This window comes from Dromiciops gliroides, chromosome 2 (assembly GCF_019393635.1).
Source record: "Dromiciops gliroides isolate mDroGli1 chromosome 2, mDroGli1.pri, whole genome shotgun sequence".
NCBI classification, from domain to species: domain Eukaryota; kingdom Metazoa; phylum Chordata; class Mammalia; order Microbiotheria; family Microbiotheriidae; genus Dromiciops; species Dromiciops gliroides.
The window spans coordinates 427,605,545-427,622,728 of record NC_057862.1 but is presented as its reverse complement, the minus strand read 5'-3'; the positions used below and the strand labels follow the sequence as shown (position 1 = coordinate 427,622,728).

Genomic DNA, 17,184 nt, shown 5'->3' with positions numbered 1-17,184 from the left:
GCCCATGAATTAACAGTAATATGTTAGGTGTGTGTGCTTCTCATTTGTTTCTCCATCACTGTTCTGCTGATGAGCCAAAGTCTGTAAAAATAGCTACTGTCAGAGCAAAGAGAAAATGAACTTTCTCACCAGACCAACTTTAGAAGCTAAAAGAAGGGCGTGAGTAAATAATTCTATTGCTCTTAGTACAATTATATGACAATCAAGGGGAGACTAAAAGGAGGAAGGAATGGATCCCTGGGGACCAGAAAGGGGAAAAGCAGAGAAAGACCAGACTTACCCCAAAGTAGCAATTGTCTCCGTCGCTCCAGAGCATGACCAGATCAGCATTGTCAAACTCTCCCCGGTCAGACATCCCAAAAATCACCCCGTATTTTAGCTCCTTGATTAGAAGTTGGAAGTAAATGACCTCTTCTGTGTAGCTGATATTCCAGGATAACTCCAAGATGCCCTTGGGGTCCAGGGGGACCTTGTAAGGGAAGTGGCTTTCTCGGGGAGCTGTGCCCTGCAAAGCTGCCACCAGGATGATGAAGAAGATGGCCACCATGGTACAGTACATGGATGCCACCTCACGGAGTTGGAGGCTGGGACACCAAGCTCCTCTGTGGCGGCTGCCCCGGCTTTGCATGACTCTTGTGCACAAATTCTGGCTCTCGGTGGTCATTTATGCCTTAGTCCTATGAGGGGGACAGGGGAGACGGGGCTCCTAATTACATTTGCCTTCTGGGAAATTTAATTGTCATGGTGACCCCCCCCCATTACTTTGCCCCAGGCTAAACGCTTTTCATTCTCTACCCCTCTTTAATTGACTATAATGGTGCATGGACATCATCAGAGGGAATTAAACTAGACTGAATTGATTTCATTCTCTCTTAAATATCCTTGAATGGCTAGACCAGGAAACTGCTTACTTACCCTCAAACTGGGCTTCTTTTGAAGTCTGAGTTGTATATAACTTTACCCCTGACACCCTAATTCTGGATTATCTCTCTCCATCTCTATGTCTCTGTCTCTTTGTCTCCATGTATAAGTGTTTTCTGTCCAACCCTCTCTTCTTCACTCCGTCCTTTGGTCTTCAAGCTAAGCTCTCCATAACTCAGGACCTAGTAAAGAGTTGGGTGGGGCTGTGCTCTTTGGTTTTTAGATGACAGACACTCTTCCTGATTATTATCTTTCCTATTTCCTTTAAGGCTCCATTATGCTCCAGATGTGGACACACTGAACTTCGAATACCCTAATTATTAGGTCCTGTACTCTATTGCTTCTAAACCTCGGTATCTTGAGGCCTTCAAAATCTGCTCCCTCTATTTCTTCATTAGCTAGTCTCAGGAAGGGTTTGGGCTCCCTGAGGCAAAGCTTTCTAAGGCCTGATCTTCCAAGCACAAATTCACATCTTGTTAAGGCAATTCTAGTATACTGGGAAGCATACTGAAGGAAGAGTCAAAGAGATGGAGTTCAAATCTTAGCTCTGCCACTTCCTGCTTGCGTGATCTTGGGAAAGTAACTTCTCTTGGCCTCAGTTTCCTCACTTGTAAAATGAGGGGTTAAATTAGATGGGAGGTAACATGGTGTCATAGACACTGGGCTCAGAGAAGGAAGGTTTGGGTTTAACTCTTGCCTCATACACTAGCCATGTGACCTTGGGCAAGTCACTTAATGCCTTTCCTCTGTTTCCTCAACTTTAAAATGGGCATAATAGTAGCACCAACATACAGGGATGTTGTGAGCATCAAATAAAAGATGTAAAATGCTATAGCTGGTCTTTAACATCTTTTCCAGCTCAAAATGTATGAACCTTCCTAAGTAGCTGATGTCAGACATTGGCAGTTCTCACAACTCAGCTTCCCTCCTACTCAGACTATCTCACAATATCCTATCTGCACCCAGTACTAATTCCCTTCACACCTTACCCCTGAAATGTCACTTGTTCCCTTTGCCTGCCCCAAATCTACCTACAAAATCCTGTCTCCTTCATGAAGTCTCCTTGACTCCTCCAGTTCTCACTAATCTCTCTCCCCTCTGAAATCCTACAGTGTGGAGCTCCTCCCTCCCATCACTTTCCCATCCAGAATCCTCCATCCTCCTCAGCTTGTTACAATCCTTATGTTGAACACCTTGAATTTGGGATTCTGTCTCTCTCTTCTCTCCTGGTGATCTTGTCAGCTTTCAAAAGGCCTTTCTTTGCTCGGGGCTGAGGACAACTATGATTCCAGCAGACTTATAAGGAAGCTTGCCACCCACTTCTTGACCAAAAGGTGATGGTTTCACAGTGAAGAATGAAAGATATTTTTGAACATGGTCCAATGTGGGAATTTGTTCTGCTTGACTGTGTTTATTTGGTAAAAGGATTATGTTTCTTTTTTGTTTGAGAGGACAGAGAGGAGAGCAAGTGATAGTGTTGTCAAAAAAAGAGAGAAATAAAAGAAGATCATTGAAGCAAATTTTCAAATGCCTAGAAAAGGACAGGGGATATTCAGAAGGTAATATAGACAATCAAGGCAGCTTCGAAAGTAATATGTTAAAAAAAGAAAGTAATATGTTGGTCTTATTACATAATCTTTTGTTTTGACTTTTTTTTTGTTGAGGCAATTGGGGTTAAGTGACTTGCCTAGGGTCACACAGTTTTGTTTTGAAATAAGCTATCTGTAATAGAGAGTCATGGTCTCACAAAATCTACTTTTTCTGTTTTACTTTTTACATGGAAATGTTGGGGAATTTTGGTGTTTTTTAAATTTAGAATTAAACAAATAATTTTTAGAGACCTTTCCTTATCCCTCCTGTTGTTAGTACTTCCATACCCCACCCCAACTATTCTATTTGCTCAGTATAGATTTTCTATCAATTCTCCACTTCTATGTGTTGCTTCTCCCAATAGGATATAAGTTCCTTGAGGACAGAAACAAACTATTTTCCATTTTGTCTTTGCAACCCCAGCACTGAAAACAGTGTTCCAAACAAAGCAAAATATTTATTGAGGAGACAAGTGGGGAAATGGTCAAAGGGTAGGGGGCCAGACTTTTAAGTCAGGCAGACCTGAGTTCAAAGCCTGCCACCAGACACTTAGCTGTGTGACGCTGAGTAAGTAACTTAACCTCTCTCAGCCTCAAGTTTCCTCATTTGTAAAATGGGAATAATAATAGTACCTACCTCCCAGGGATGTGATGATCAACAGATATAAAGAGACCCTTGCAAACCTTAAAGTACTCTCTAAATGCTAACTATTCATTAATACATGTCTATCTAGTGAAATTCAAAACACTGTTGGGTTTGAGGTGTTTTGCTCCTCCAGGGATGCTGTTGTTGTATTCACATAGCTGCTGGGATACACTGATTTGCTTTTTGAGCCATCTTTGTATAGGTTAGTCTTGTCTCCTCCCTTTCAGTTGTAAACATCTCAAGAGCAGAGACCACATGCAAAATATAGCCTGAGCCAAGTCATCTCCAGGGTCACTTCCAAGTAGTTTCATGACACTCTGTTTCATATTGATTCTCTCTCCCCCTCAGTATCTGGTGGGAGGGCCAAGACTACAAATACCAACAATAGAATCATATTTATTAAGTACCCACTGTACATAGAACACACTGTGCTAGGCCCTAGGGAAGATACAAAATTTAGATAAGACAGAGTCCCTGCCAGCATGGAGTTCACAGCCAGAGAAAAAGATGAGACATAAACAGGGAAAACTGCAGTACATATCCAACAAGAAGTGCATTAAGGAGCATTAGAACTAAAGTGTTATGTGAGTTGAGATAATAAAGATAATTACACATGGGGGAGAAGGTGTTGGAGAACAGGACGGGCTTGGTCAGGGCACTAAAAATAGGCAAGGAGAACCTTGTAGACTAGAGAATAGTGGGAGCAAAGGTACAAAGGTAGAAAAATGTGGATTTGTGAGGGAGGATAATTGAACACAATAAGTACTTATGGGGAAGCAGCTAGGTGGTACTGTGATTAGAGCTCTGAGGCCTGGAGTCAGGAAGACTCATCTTCCTGAGTTAAAATCTGGCCTCAGACACTTAGTAGCTATATGACCCTGAGAAAGTCATGTTACCCTGTTTGTCTCAGTTTTCTCATCTGTAAAATGAGCTGGAGAAGGAAATGGCAAACCATTTCAGTATCTTTGACAAGAAGACCTAAATAGGGGTCACAAAGAGTTGGACATGACTGAGCAAGAACTTATGCACTAATTTTTCACTGAATCTCACTTCGTCATTCTTTGGTTCACAAGGGTTCTTAACCTGGGATCCATGAATTTGTTTTATTTTTTTTAATTATTACTATTTTTCAGTATAATTGATTTCTTTTGTATTTTGTTTTATGCACTTAAAAATATTGGGTTTCACCAGAATGTCAAAGGGATCCAAAAATGGTCAAGAATCTCTGACTATGAGAAAGTTGAGTCACAACCATCTAAGACTCAATCTTTGGCACGGCAATCCATGCCTTCTGCAAATCTCTTCCCCTGTCACCTCTCCTGAGATGACATCAAACATCAGTGATTACAGAGGGCCAAGTTAGTCTAGACTCACGGAGTTTGTCTTTAAAGAAATAAAAAAATGTTAATTTCACGGACTGTTGCACAGTCATGGATTGACTTGACAAGCCCCCTAGGGGAGAGAACTGGCTCTGAGCAAGTGGTACTGGGGAATTGCTTTTGCCTTGAAGTCTATTTCTAAGAAAATAGAACAATTGTGTCTTCTGTGTGATCATGAAGCTTGGGGGAAATGTAGGCATTTCCAAGGGCCCAAAGACCTATTCAATTTAAGCAAAAGAACAGTCTCTGTGGTACAGTGGAAAGAACATGAATTCTAGAGTCTAAAGGACCCAGGTTCAAATATCATCCTTGATATTTACCACTTATGTAACCTTGGACAAATAAATCACTTAAATTCCCTGGGGTGTCAGTTTCTTTGACTACTCTAACATAAATAGGTTGGACTCTAAGGTCTCTGTTTTTATTCTGGGTTTTATAGCTCATGACTAGAGAAGGATGGGAGAGAACTACAAAAGTTAGATAGAATCTTTTACACAAATGGGTTCCCCATACCTGGAATTCATTTTCTCTTCACTGTTGCTTCCTAGGACCCTTAGCTTCCTTCAAAGGAAAGCTTGGGCGTCACCTCCCATGTGAAGTCTTTTCTGATCTCCCTGGTTGTTAACATTCTCTCTCTCTCTTGTTTAAAAATAGGTTTTATTAATGTCTTTTGTGCTTTTTACATTAAAAGTCATTTCTGGATAGACTTTCCTTCCCCCTCTTGAAATTACTTTATGTTGTGACAAAATTACTAGTCTCAAAATTAGACAACATCTAATTTTGCAGTTCTCTCCCTTCTGTGGTAGTGAGTCATTGGATCCCTTGTGAGGACAGAGGCAAGTTTCCCCAATTGAACTTTCCCCTAAAACTGAATAGGCCTTTGGGGTGGGTTAATGATCACAACTCAGAGCTTCCTTCTTAATCTGACATCTTCAAAATCAATACTTATCTGTATTTTCCATGCCTCAAATCTACTCATCTATCTGGGTACCATCTTTGCATCCCTATTAAACTATAAACTCTTTGAAGGTAGGGATTTGCCTTCTTTTTTTTTGGCATCTTTTCCCCTAGTACATTGCATGTGGTAAGCATCCAGTAGGTAATTGTTGAAAGCACATAAATGGCATTACAAACCTACCATGTAGAAAGCATGGGTTTAAAGTCATATCTCCAATTGTGGGGATGGACTGCACTAAGTTATTCAACATTCTCTCAACTGATTCAACTTCAAATCAGTAGCCACCCATTTAAATGACATGGTCAGTTTTGGGGAGGGAAGTGGGGTGTTGCCACCTGCAGGTACACAGTGGAGCCTGGGAGTCAAACTTCTAGCCAGCAGGGCAGCTAGGTGGCACAATGGATAGAGTACTGGGCCTGGAGTCAGAAAGGCCTGGGTTCAAATATAGCCAAAGACACTTACTAGCTGTCTGACCCTGGGCAAGTCATTTAACCCTGTTTGCCTCAGTTCCTCATCTGTAAAACAAGTTGGAGAAGGAAATTCCAAACCACTCCAATATCTTTGCTAAGAAAAACCCAAATGAGGTCATGAAGAGTCAGATTCAACTGAACAACAATAACAACAACCTAGCCAGCCAATGTCCTGTAAAAATCACTATCTGTTCCTGGATTGGTCTGATACAATGCTAGATGTGGCTCATCTTATATATCAGCACACAGTACAATCTCGGGGAAACAGCAATTTAATTTTTTGATAGTTATATCAAAGTAGTCCAATGACCCTTGTCATGTGAATTTAATTGAAGAAAGTTAACAACGGACCAAGAAATGAGAATAGCGAAGGTGTTTGTGACAAATCTCTGGGGTGCCCGAGTGTTGGCAGGGAATGTTTTTGTATTTTTGCTTTTTTTGTATCCCCTGTGCTTAGCACAGTGCCTTACACATAGTAAATGTTTAATAAACACTTGTTGATTGATTGGTTGATCTGTGCCTTGTGAGTACTGTGTAATTAAATGTTTAACAATCAACTCTCCAGGAAAAAAATATACCCCCAGCACACTTTTAAGTTTAATCTGCATTTTCTTCATGACTTCCTGAAGTCTAGACAACCAACAAAACAATAAATTAAGCCCAATTTATAGCATTTGAAATGTCTGAGCTGTAAAGGTTCACACTGAAAATTTAACTATCAGGCTCCTGATTTCTAAGAAGCCAGCTCCAGCACACACTGATGGAGCTTAATTCATTCCAATTCAAGTCAATAGACATTTAATAAGTGTTTACTGTGTTCTGGGCACTGTGCTAGCTGCTGAGGATACAAAGTGGAAAAAAAGAGCTTGCGACCTCATTGAGCTTACATTTCATTGGGGTACAATTTATACACAGACAAGTAAATGCAAAGTTATTTCAAGATGGAAGAGAGGACTATATCTTGAAATGACTTTAGATAGAAAACAAAAGACAGTACATTTTTTTAAATAAAGAGGGAAAATAAAATAATTATTTAAAAAAAATAAAGAGGGAAAGATACTGCTAATAATTGGAGGGATGAGGAAAGGCCTCCCATGGGACATAGTACCCAATTGATGGTTTGAAGGAAGCTAGGGATGCAGGGAGGAAGAGGTGAGGAGGGAGTATATGCCAGATGTGGTGAGGGAGATTTGGGGGACCAACCTGTGCCAAAGCAATGGAACACCAAGTACCAGCAGTCCAATTTGACTGCAATGAGTACTAAGTGAAGGGGAAAGTTCTAAATAAGAGAAAGTTGTTGCCTTTTGTTCAATGTTTTATTTCCTTTTATCCAGGGCTCTTTTAAAAAATGCATGTGGAATGCTAGTGATGCTGTTGGGAACAATGTGCATTGTTCAATTATTCCCCCCAAAGAGAAAATGGCAGCGTGGTTATTCATGGCTAACAATCACAACCACAATCATAATATTTGCTGTGTACCAACAACACACAAGAATTTGTTAGCTACCCAATCAGGCCTGGTGCCTGCCCACTTCCCTCCAACCAGAAAACAAGAGATGCACATTGCCTAGCAGCAGCAGTTATAAGCCTTCCTTTATGCCTTTCAGTTTCTTTGTCTAACTCTTCAGCAATGAGAGAAGTGAGGAGCTGGGAGAGAGGGCATTATACCCTCATCCCACTTTGGCCACAATCAGCTTCAGCAGATATCCCAGCTCTGTTTGCCTTTCTCCCGGCTCCCTTTTGGACTACACATCACACAGCCTTCTCTCCCTGAAAGTATCAGGTAACCAGAGGCTGGAGGCATGTGTAGAATGATTCAGCTGATTTTCAAGTTCTAGAGAAATTGACAGAGGGAAGCCCCCCCCCCCATGTGGGACTGGGGTGTTGAAAGTGGTTTGTTGAACCTGGTAACATTTCCAGTGCCCAGGACAGTGCTCAAAAAAGACCATACAATATTAGAATTACACCTGAAAGGGATCTTACAGGCTATCTAGTCCAATACTCCCATTTTACAAATGGTGAAACTAAGGTAGAGAGAGGTTTACCAAATGTAGCAAATTTTTATTTGTCTTCATATATGTCACCCACTTGGCAACTTGATTGGGACTGGTTCTTACCCAGACCTATTTGCAAACAGCAGCCAGAAATAGGACAAAGCTTGTCCAGGATTTGAAACTAGGTACTTAATAAATGTTTATTGAATGAATGCCCTAAGGAGTGAATGGCATTTTAAAAATGAATTGCATCAAATCCTAAAATGTATATAATGGAGGAGGGGAGGGGAATACCCTAGTGGCCCAAAAGCTAGAGGATGTTAGAATAGTGAGATAATTAGACTTCCTTGCTGGTTTTTGGTGTCTGCATTTTTAAAGGAGCAAGGTCTGAACCTGTAGGTCTAAATAATAGTATTAAGTAGCTGTTACTGACCTTGTTGGTTCCAATTCGGACCCCTGGTCTTTCCAAAGCACCCATCAGTATACGCCAAAATGCCATGCTCACCAAGCTGTGTTCTTGATACCAACCTCCCCTTGACCTTTCAAGATCAAAGCCATATCCATTTGCTGACGTCGAAGCACAGCCGTGGAAAACCAGCAGCCCCCCAATTCCCTCAGCTTCCCTTCTCCTGCCCTCAAAGCCCAGTTCTCCTATTTGAGTCCATATTTCAGTGAATATTACTTTCAAAGGCAGCAGAGCTAGGCCCGTCTGGCAGCTGCAATATCTAAAAGCAAACACTGTTTTCAATTCAACCAAGCAAGAGACTTTGGGGGGAGGGGAAACTCATTTAAAATCAATTTTAATATTTTAATAGGCTGTCTCAGGTCCCTTTTACTTTCCTAGTTTCTCTTTTTTAATCCCTTCTCTGACTCCAATCTCTTTTACATATTTAATTTTGCTCCCATAACCATCAGAGTGCAAGACCCAGACTATGTCTACAATACTTAGTTATTGGACTGTTGCAAAACCATCCGGAGGGTGAAAGCAACCAAGTGCTGAGCTGAGCCCTGGTGTATTGTAGGTTAGGATATTACAGCAGTTCCCGGGACCGAACATGCTACCTCTTTCTTCCATGTACTCTGACAGGCCATTCTCCATGCTTGAAATGCATTCCTTTCTCATTTCTATTTTGTAAAATCCTTCTCTTCAATGAAGCTCAGATCAGATGCTACCATCTGGTCCACTTCAACCAGTGTCTCTAGCTGAAAGTCATCTCTCCCTTCTCAGATTTTTCTAGAGCACTCTTTTCTAGATTTTTCTTTTAACCCCTATCATTCTCAACCTTGATTTATATTTATCTGTATACAACATATACCCCCTGACCCTGGAGAGCTTGTGTCCCTTCCACACCATGATGAGGTATAGAAAAAGGTCACCTTCTAACTCAGGGAATGTCAGGAAGGCTGGTGAAAGAAATAGCTCTAGAAGTCAAAGAGGAACTTCTAGAATCATAGGAGAGTTGGAAAGAACCTCAGAATTCATCTTATCCAGCCCCTACTTGAAACAGTCATTGCCTCTAAAACATGCCAGACAGATCACCCTGCCTCTGCTAAGGACCTCCAGCAATGGAAAGTAATGAATTCCCCTGAAGCAGCCCATTCCATTTTTAGACATCTCTAATGGTTAGGAAAGTTTTGCTTTTATTCAGCCAAAAATCTGCCCCTGATAACTTCTGCCTACCTAGTTCTTCCCGCTTGGGCTAAACAAAATAAATCTGTTTCTTTCCTCTACATGTCATCCCCCCCAGATATCTTGAGAAAGTGACCCAGTCTCCCCAAAGTCTTCATTAAGCTAAAAAACAAAACAAAACAAAACAAAACAAAACAAAACAAAACAAAACAAAACAAAACAAAACAAACAAACAAACCCAGTCTTTCAACTGGTCCTCAATAACAATGTCTTGAGTCTCCTCACTTTCCTGGTTACCTTCACTGTATCTTATCAACATCCTTCTTCCTTAGGGAGCTGCCCAGCTTTGGATAACATCCCATAATATGCAGTGGTATGCACCATATATGATTCAATGTGTCCGGCAGACCTTAATCAGCCTCTGGATGACGGTGATGATGAAATTGCTAATCCCCTGCCACCAACACCTGCTGACAATTTACATGTGCTCAGGGAATACAAGCTAATTTTGAGCTCAGGCTAAACAAAACATAATTAGGAGGAAGTTTTTTAAAAAAATTAAACTAGAAACAAAATTATACAATGTAAAGCCAAATAGATAGCGTTTCTTTCTTTTTTAAGGAGAGAGGAAGTAATGTTTATTTTTATTATGTGTTTTGATTTATCTGCCCCTTTGGAGTTTTTTTAAATGTTTAACTGATGCTTTTTTTTAGTGATGCAATTGGGGTTAGGTGACTTGCCCAGGGTCACACAGCTAGTAAGTGTTAAGTGTCCGAGGCCGCATTTGAACTCAGGTCCTCCTGACTCCAGGGCCATTGCTCTATCCACTGCGCCACCTAGCTGCCCCTAACTGATGCTTTTTTAAAAACTCACTTTCACTTCCCAAAGACTCTCCTCTGATACTCAGTAGAGCTCTCCCTTATAATCAATATCCATAAAATCATGAAGTGAGCTGGGAAGGACCTTAAAGGCTATTGAGTTCAACTCCTTCATTTTACAGATAAGGATACTGAGGCCAAAAAGGTTAAGTCATGACCAGGGTCATTGGGCAAGTATGGGGTGGGGTTTGAACCCAGGCCTTCCTGACTCCAAGTCCAGTGTCCTGTCCGCTAAGCTAGACTGCTTCACAAAAATAAGTGTAGTCAGACAAAACAGACCAATATATCAATTAACAAACATTTATTAAATGCCTACTATGTGCCAGGCATTGTGTTAAGTATTTGATAGATAGGTCATATCTGAAAATAGATGTTTCATTTCGTACCAGTAGTCTATCATATCACTGCCTAGAGGCTTGTTTAACCCTCAGTTTTGCTTTGCCCCCTTCATTCCTCCATGTTATCACTGACAATTATACCACAAGAATGGGACTTTGGGAACTATTCAGTCCAGCTTCCTCATTTTACAGGGATGGAAACTGGGGCCAAAAAGAAAAAAGGACTGACCCAACATCATACAGCATAATATTTTAAAGAATTTTCTTCATAGGCTCCAAGTGTGGCCTTATGAGTAATAAAAAGGGAGTATGCCCTGTCAGGGAGGAATTTTTTGTTTCTGAATGCCATTCAGTTCAAGAAATTGTAGCGTAGAAGTCTATCTCAGACCAGGAGCTGGGAACTGGAAAGTAAGTTGCAACCATCCAGTCAAAAGCATGGAAGTCATTGATTTTCATCTATAGGAAGTCAATAGATACCCTGCTTCCTACAAGTGTAAATTCCACATGTTAGAAACCTTTTGCATTGAGTTCTGTTTTTATTCCATTCTCTCTGCAAAATGCACATTAATTCAGTCATCTGGTGGGCAAAGTCCCTCTACCATCATTGCTTCTGTCCTTGCTTTCTTTTTAGTTCTTGGGGAAGACATCTCATTTTTACATAACTGAGGCACAAGCCAGACAGCATGAGGAGTCATTTTCTTAGTAAAGTTAATGCCTCAGCCAAGAACAGGGAAATGCCACAGAGAGATGGATTAGACAAGCTTTGGGGACAACATCTGGAGGCCACATTGATATGCAGAACAGGTTTCCTGAGAGATGCCTCCATATAAGGTCCAATACCCAGCAAGGATGCTTTCAACCCGTGTCCAATTGATATTCTCTGCTTCCTGCATGGTCCCTGTCTCTGCTCTCCTAAGCAGTTTCATAAAAAGAGGCAACAAATTTTGAAGGAAGAAAAAAATTCAGAGTAAGGGAAAAAAGGAAAAGAACTCTAATACCCAGACTGCTCTATATTATTTTCTTTTTATTTATTCCTTTCTCTGCTGAGTCATCATCAGTCCTGGGTTGGTGTGAGCTGGTTAAGAAGGAAATAGCTGGGTTATGGTCTACAGAAGCAGACTATTACAGGTCCTTAGAATTGGGAGGAGAAGAAGAAAATTATATGAGTCAAAATTATAGAACATGAGAGATGCATTGGATCTTGACTGTCAGAATATTAGAGAGGGAAGGGAAGGGAAGGGAACCGCATAAAGGAAACAGCATGACTTAGCTAAAATCCAGTGTAGAAGAACTCAAGTTTTCTAGTCTTTTTCTGATACTCTTTCTACCATACCACTTTTCTTTTCCTTATGAAAAGTTTCCCCAAAAGACCATCTGTTTTGGGGGCGGCTAGGTGGCGCAGTGGATAAAGCACCGGCCCTGGATTCAGGAGTCCCCGAGTTCAAATCCGGCCTCAGACACTTGACACTTACTAGCTGTGTGACCCTGGGCAAGTCATTTAACCCCCATTGCCCTGCAAAAAAAAAAAAAAAAGACCATCTGTTTTGAGCTAGAGCTAGTGAGGCCAAACTAGCTTTATATTGGTCTTTTGATAGGGTTATCCAACAATAGATTATGGGAATGCTGCAGATATAGTTTACCTAGGTCTTGGCAAAAGTTATTATGTTTAGTAAAATATCTTGTACTATTCTCATGTGAAAGATGTATACGTATAGATTAGATAAAACACTGAGCTGGATTCAGAACTGACTGAATGGTCCAGCTCAAATAGTAGTTTTGAATGGTTCAGTGACATTTTGGCAGGAGGATTCCTGCAACATATCCCAGGGTTCTGTGCTTGGCCTACCTGTTTCACATTTCCATCAATATCTTAGATAAAGAGATGGATGACACATGCAACAGATTTGCAGGTGACAGACATAAGGCTGTGAGAACTAGAGAATGCACCAAATGATGGAGGAAGGCTCTAGCATCTTGACAGGCTAGATCCTAGCCTGGGTTAAATCTAATAAGATGAAATTCAATGAGGATCAATGCAAATTTAAGCTCTAAAAATCAGCCTCCCAAGTACGGAACAAAAGAGGCACAGCTAGACAGCAGTTTGTCTGCAAAAAACATTGTGAGATTTTAATGGACTTCAAGCTTAATATGAGTCACCAGTATGATGTGGCAGCCCCCAAAGCTAATGTAATCATGGACTGCATTAAGAGAGGCATAGCATCCAAGACCAAAAATACGTTTATCTATTTCCTCTGCCCTGGTCAGACAACATCTGGAGTCTTATGTTCAGTTCTGATCACCACAACTTAAGGAGGATGTTGATAAGCTAGAGAGTGTCCAGAGGAAAGCAGCCAGGATGGTGAAGAGCCTTGAGTCCAAGTCACATGAGGGTCTATGGGCAGAAGAGAAGAGAAGACTCAAGGGCTATACATGTTCAGATATTTGAAGAGCTGTCATGTGGAAGAGGGATTAGCTTTGTTACATTTGGCCCCAAAGGGTAGAACTAGGAACAGTGAGAAGTTGCAAAGAAGCATTTATTTAAGAGGAGAGATGACTAGAGAAGGTTAGAGAATTGTTAGAAGTCCAGTGCTGCTCACAATTTTCCTATCTCAGGCCAGAAGGCTATATTTTGTGATCATATTGAGAAGAAAATTTTAGTTGTCGAGTTAGTTGTTTTCAGTCATGTCCAACTCCTTGTGACCCCAGTTGGGGCTTTCTTGGCAAAGATGCTGAAATATTTTGCCATTTCCCTTTTTAAGCTCATTTTACAAATGAGGAAATTGAGGCAAACAGGGTGAAGTGAGTTGCCCAGGGTCACACAGCTACTAAGTGTCTGAGGCAGGATTTAAACTTGGGCAGATGAATCTTCCTGATTCCAATTCTAGTGCTCTATCTACTGCACCACCTAGATGCCCAAGTAGGAAATTACCCCCTCCTCTAAATTAAAGGAAATAGTTCCAAAATGACACTGTCCATGAACTTCACTTAGGCTATGTGGCCCAGTATATGTAATACTTGTTTGCTTCTCTAGAAAACCACCACACTGCCCTGACTGCTGCCATCTATTGGCCAGGAGAAGTCCACTCTCATATTTCTGGTGACTGGTGTGCTCTGAAAGCAAAAGGTGTCTAGAAATCTCTGTTCTTGAGATGTGGGTGGAAACATGCAACTCCCATGTGCTTTTGCCCAAAGGCAGCTATTAAATGGCTCCTAGAAGAAGCTTTCTCCATCACCCATACTCCTATCCACATCTAGAAGGGAAAAAACAAAATAGCCTGAAGAACTGAGTTCTATCAGTTCCCAATAGAATCCATGTTCCCAAGAACAGGAGCCAACCTGTTCATCTAAAGGGCATCATCAATCAATGAACCCTATCCTCTAGGAGACACCAAGGGTACCCAAGCTTATCATTTCCATTTAGGGCAAACCTAGTCACTGAAACTTAATCAGGAATTGTCTTTTATCATCTCAAGGTACCAAAAGGTATGACTACATCTTTTATGGGGACAAGTATACAGAGGTTCTAAACAAAAGCTCATTTCCTGATAATTACATAAAATTCATCAGAAAACTCTCCTGATTGACACTTCTTTAAATGTATTCTAAACATAAAGCTCAGCCTGTGCAAATGCATGGAGGTGAGAAACAAGGTGGGGCAAATTTGGGGCACATTGACTGGAACAGAATATAAAACTGGTTGGATATCAATGTGGAAAGTAGAATTATCTGGCTAGTATTCTATCCTTTCTGGTTCCTCCTCCCTGCTGGATAGGGGCCAAACTAAATCTTTCCTGAGACTTTCTTAAATTTTGATCTTTTCTCTGGTTATTACTCTCTATTCCCTATTCCATTTCTTTCTAAAGTTTCAATCTATCAAAAAAAAAGATTCAATCTATCTTGAACCAAACTTTCTACTTTTTTTGTTTTTTGAGATTTTTCCCTTTTGTTCTGATTCTTCTTTCACAAAATAACTAATGCAGAAATATGTTTAATGTGATTGCACAAATATAACCTATATCAGATTGCTTTCTGTCTTGGGGAGGGGGGAGGGAAGGGAGGAAGGGAGAAAAATTTGGAACTAGAAATTTTATAAAAACAAATGTTGAAAACTATCTTTACATATAACTGGAAAATAATAAAATACTTTTATGATAAAAAGGATTCCCATTACAATCATTCGGTTCAGTCATTTTTAAGTAATTTCCCTCTCTTCATGACTCCATTTTGGAGTTTTCTTGGTAAAGATACTGGTGTTGTTTGCCATTTCCTCCTCCAGCTCATTTTACAGATGAAGAAACTGAGACAAACAGGGTTAAGTGACTTGTCCAGGGTTACACAGAACCATGGATTTGAACTCAGGAAAATGAGTATTCCTGACTCCAGGTCCATACCCTATCCACTATGCCACCTAGTTGCCAATAATTAACTTTCTTTTTATCTTAGAGGCAACAAAATGACTCTCAGGTTATCGGTCCCTTTCTCTACTATCAGACAAAAAATGTTTTTAATATAATCTCAATATCGGGGAAGTCCCATTAGGAAAATTTCTAACATTCAAACCGTGATTTAACTCTCTCTACTAATTAAAAGTTTTGTTTGTCTCTAGCTAAACTTTGGCTTCTACATTTGAGACCAATATGAAAATAAAAGAAATGTTTAGGTAAAAGAAACAAGTGGGGCAAATTAGAGTGTCTGATATTGGACAAGCACTGGGAGGGGAAGGTGGATAAGGAGTAGACCTTCAGAGGGTGCATCCCTCAGTCCTTGAAGAGGTGATTATAACCAGTAGTTTCAATTTGAGTCATGTATGGCCAGATGTAGGGCCTGATGACCAACCTCAATCTTTCCCTTCTCTGCCACAGCGTCCCCCCCTTCTCAGATTTTTTTTTCACCTGCTGCCCCTGTACCTCTGATTCTTTCCAACTCCTTGCATTAAGTCCAGAGTGGGCCTGGGAAATCTTCCCATGGATGCTGCTACTTCTCAGCTCTTGTAGTCCTTGCTTCATCCTCTCATTTTGCTCTCTCACAAACTGTGTCCTTTTAAGGACTCCTAAGTATGATTCAAGTCTTCTGGCTCAGAGATCACAGTAGAGTTATCCCTTCCATATCGTGACTTTTCCTACTGTGGTTTCAATATATTATACGTTGGATTCTGGAGAGCAATTTGGAACTATGTCCAAAGGGCACCCTTTGACCCAGTAATACCACAACTAGGTTTGTATCCCAAAGAGATCATAAAACAAGGAAAAGGACCCACATGTACCAAAATATTTATAGCAGTTCTCTTTGTGGTGGCAAAGTATTGGAAATCGAGGGAATGCCCATTAACTGGGGATTGTGGTATATGAAAGTAATGGAATACTATTGTGCTGTAAGAAATAATGAGCAGGCAGATTTCAGAAAAACCTGGAAAGACTTAAGTGGACTGATGCTGAGTGAAATGAGAAGAACCAGGAGAACATTATACATAGTAACAGCAAAATTGTGCAATGATCAACCACGATAGACTTAGTTCTTCTCAACAATACAATGACACAAGTCCAAAGGACTCATGATGGAAAATACTCTCCACATCTAGAAAGAAGAACGGTGGAATCTGAATGCAGATTGAACCATACTATTTCTACTGTTTTTGTGTTTTTGTTTGTTCTAATTCTTCTTTCACAACATAACTAATGTGAAAATATGTTTAATGTGATTGTACATATATAACATATGTTGTACATATTATATCATATTGTACATATATAACCTATATCAGATTACTTTCTGTCTCGGGGAGAGGAGGGAGGGAGAAAAATCTGGAACTAGAAATCTTATAAAAACAAATGCTTACAATTCTTCACCTCTCACTAACTTTTCAAACCTTTACAATTAGGTTTTCAACTGGAACTGCCCTCTTCATTCTTAAACCTGATGGTCTTCTCTCAATCTTCATCCTTCTTAATTGCTGCAGCTCTTAACACTGACTAACAAGCCAACAAATATTAATTAAGTGCTTACTATCTTTCAGGTATTGTGCTAAGAACTGGTAATAAAAAATAATACTGTCCACACCTTTAAGGAACTCACATGCTAATGAAAGCAGATAATACATAATAGGAAGCTGAAAAGTAGTGAGTAGGTCAAGAAGAAGAAGAAGGTACCCATGTTGGGCCATGAGGGAGGAAGAAATTCAGAGTGAGGAGATCAGTGAAGGAATGAACATGGTCCTCCTGAATCCAGGTGCTTTATCCACTGCACCACCTAGCTGTCCCCAACCCTCTCTCTTAATGATCTCCTTATATTCTATTCAAGGTTAGATAATTAACTAAATTATCCAATTAGATTGTTCTATGTTAGATTATCAGCCCTATGCAGATCATTTTCAAATATATGTAT

The 17,184-nt window shown here is 40.3% G+C and overlaps 1 protein-coding gene across 1 annotated transcript in view; it reads right to left on the bottom strand.

Annotated features, from left to right (window-relative positions):
- Positions 1 to 8,491, bottom strand: part of DBH (dopamine beta-hydroxylase) — a 45,366-nt gene extending 36,875 nt beyond the window's left edge. The window contains exons 1-2 of the mRNA XM_043987030.1: positions 8,391 to 8,491; positions 281 to 677 (exon numbers count right to left, since the gene is read on the bottom strand). Of these exons, the coding sequence (XP_043842965.1) occupies positions 281 to 664 (384 nt within the window). The 5' untranslated portion in view covers positions 665 to 677; positions 8,391 to 8,491. The remainder of the gene's footprint in view (positions 1 to 280; positions 678 to 8,390) is intronic.
- Between the last annotated feature and the right edge of the window lie 8,693 nt (positions 8,492 to 17,184).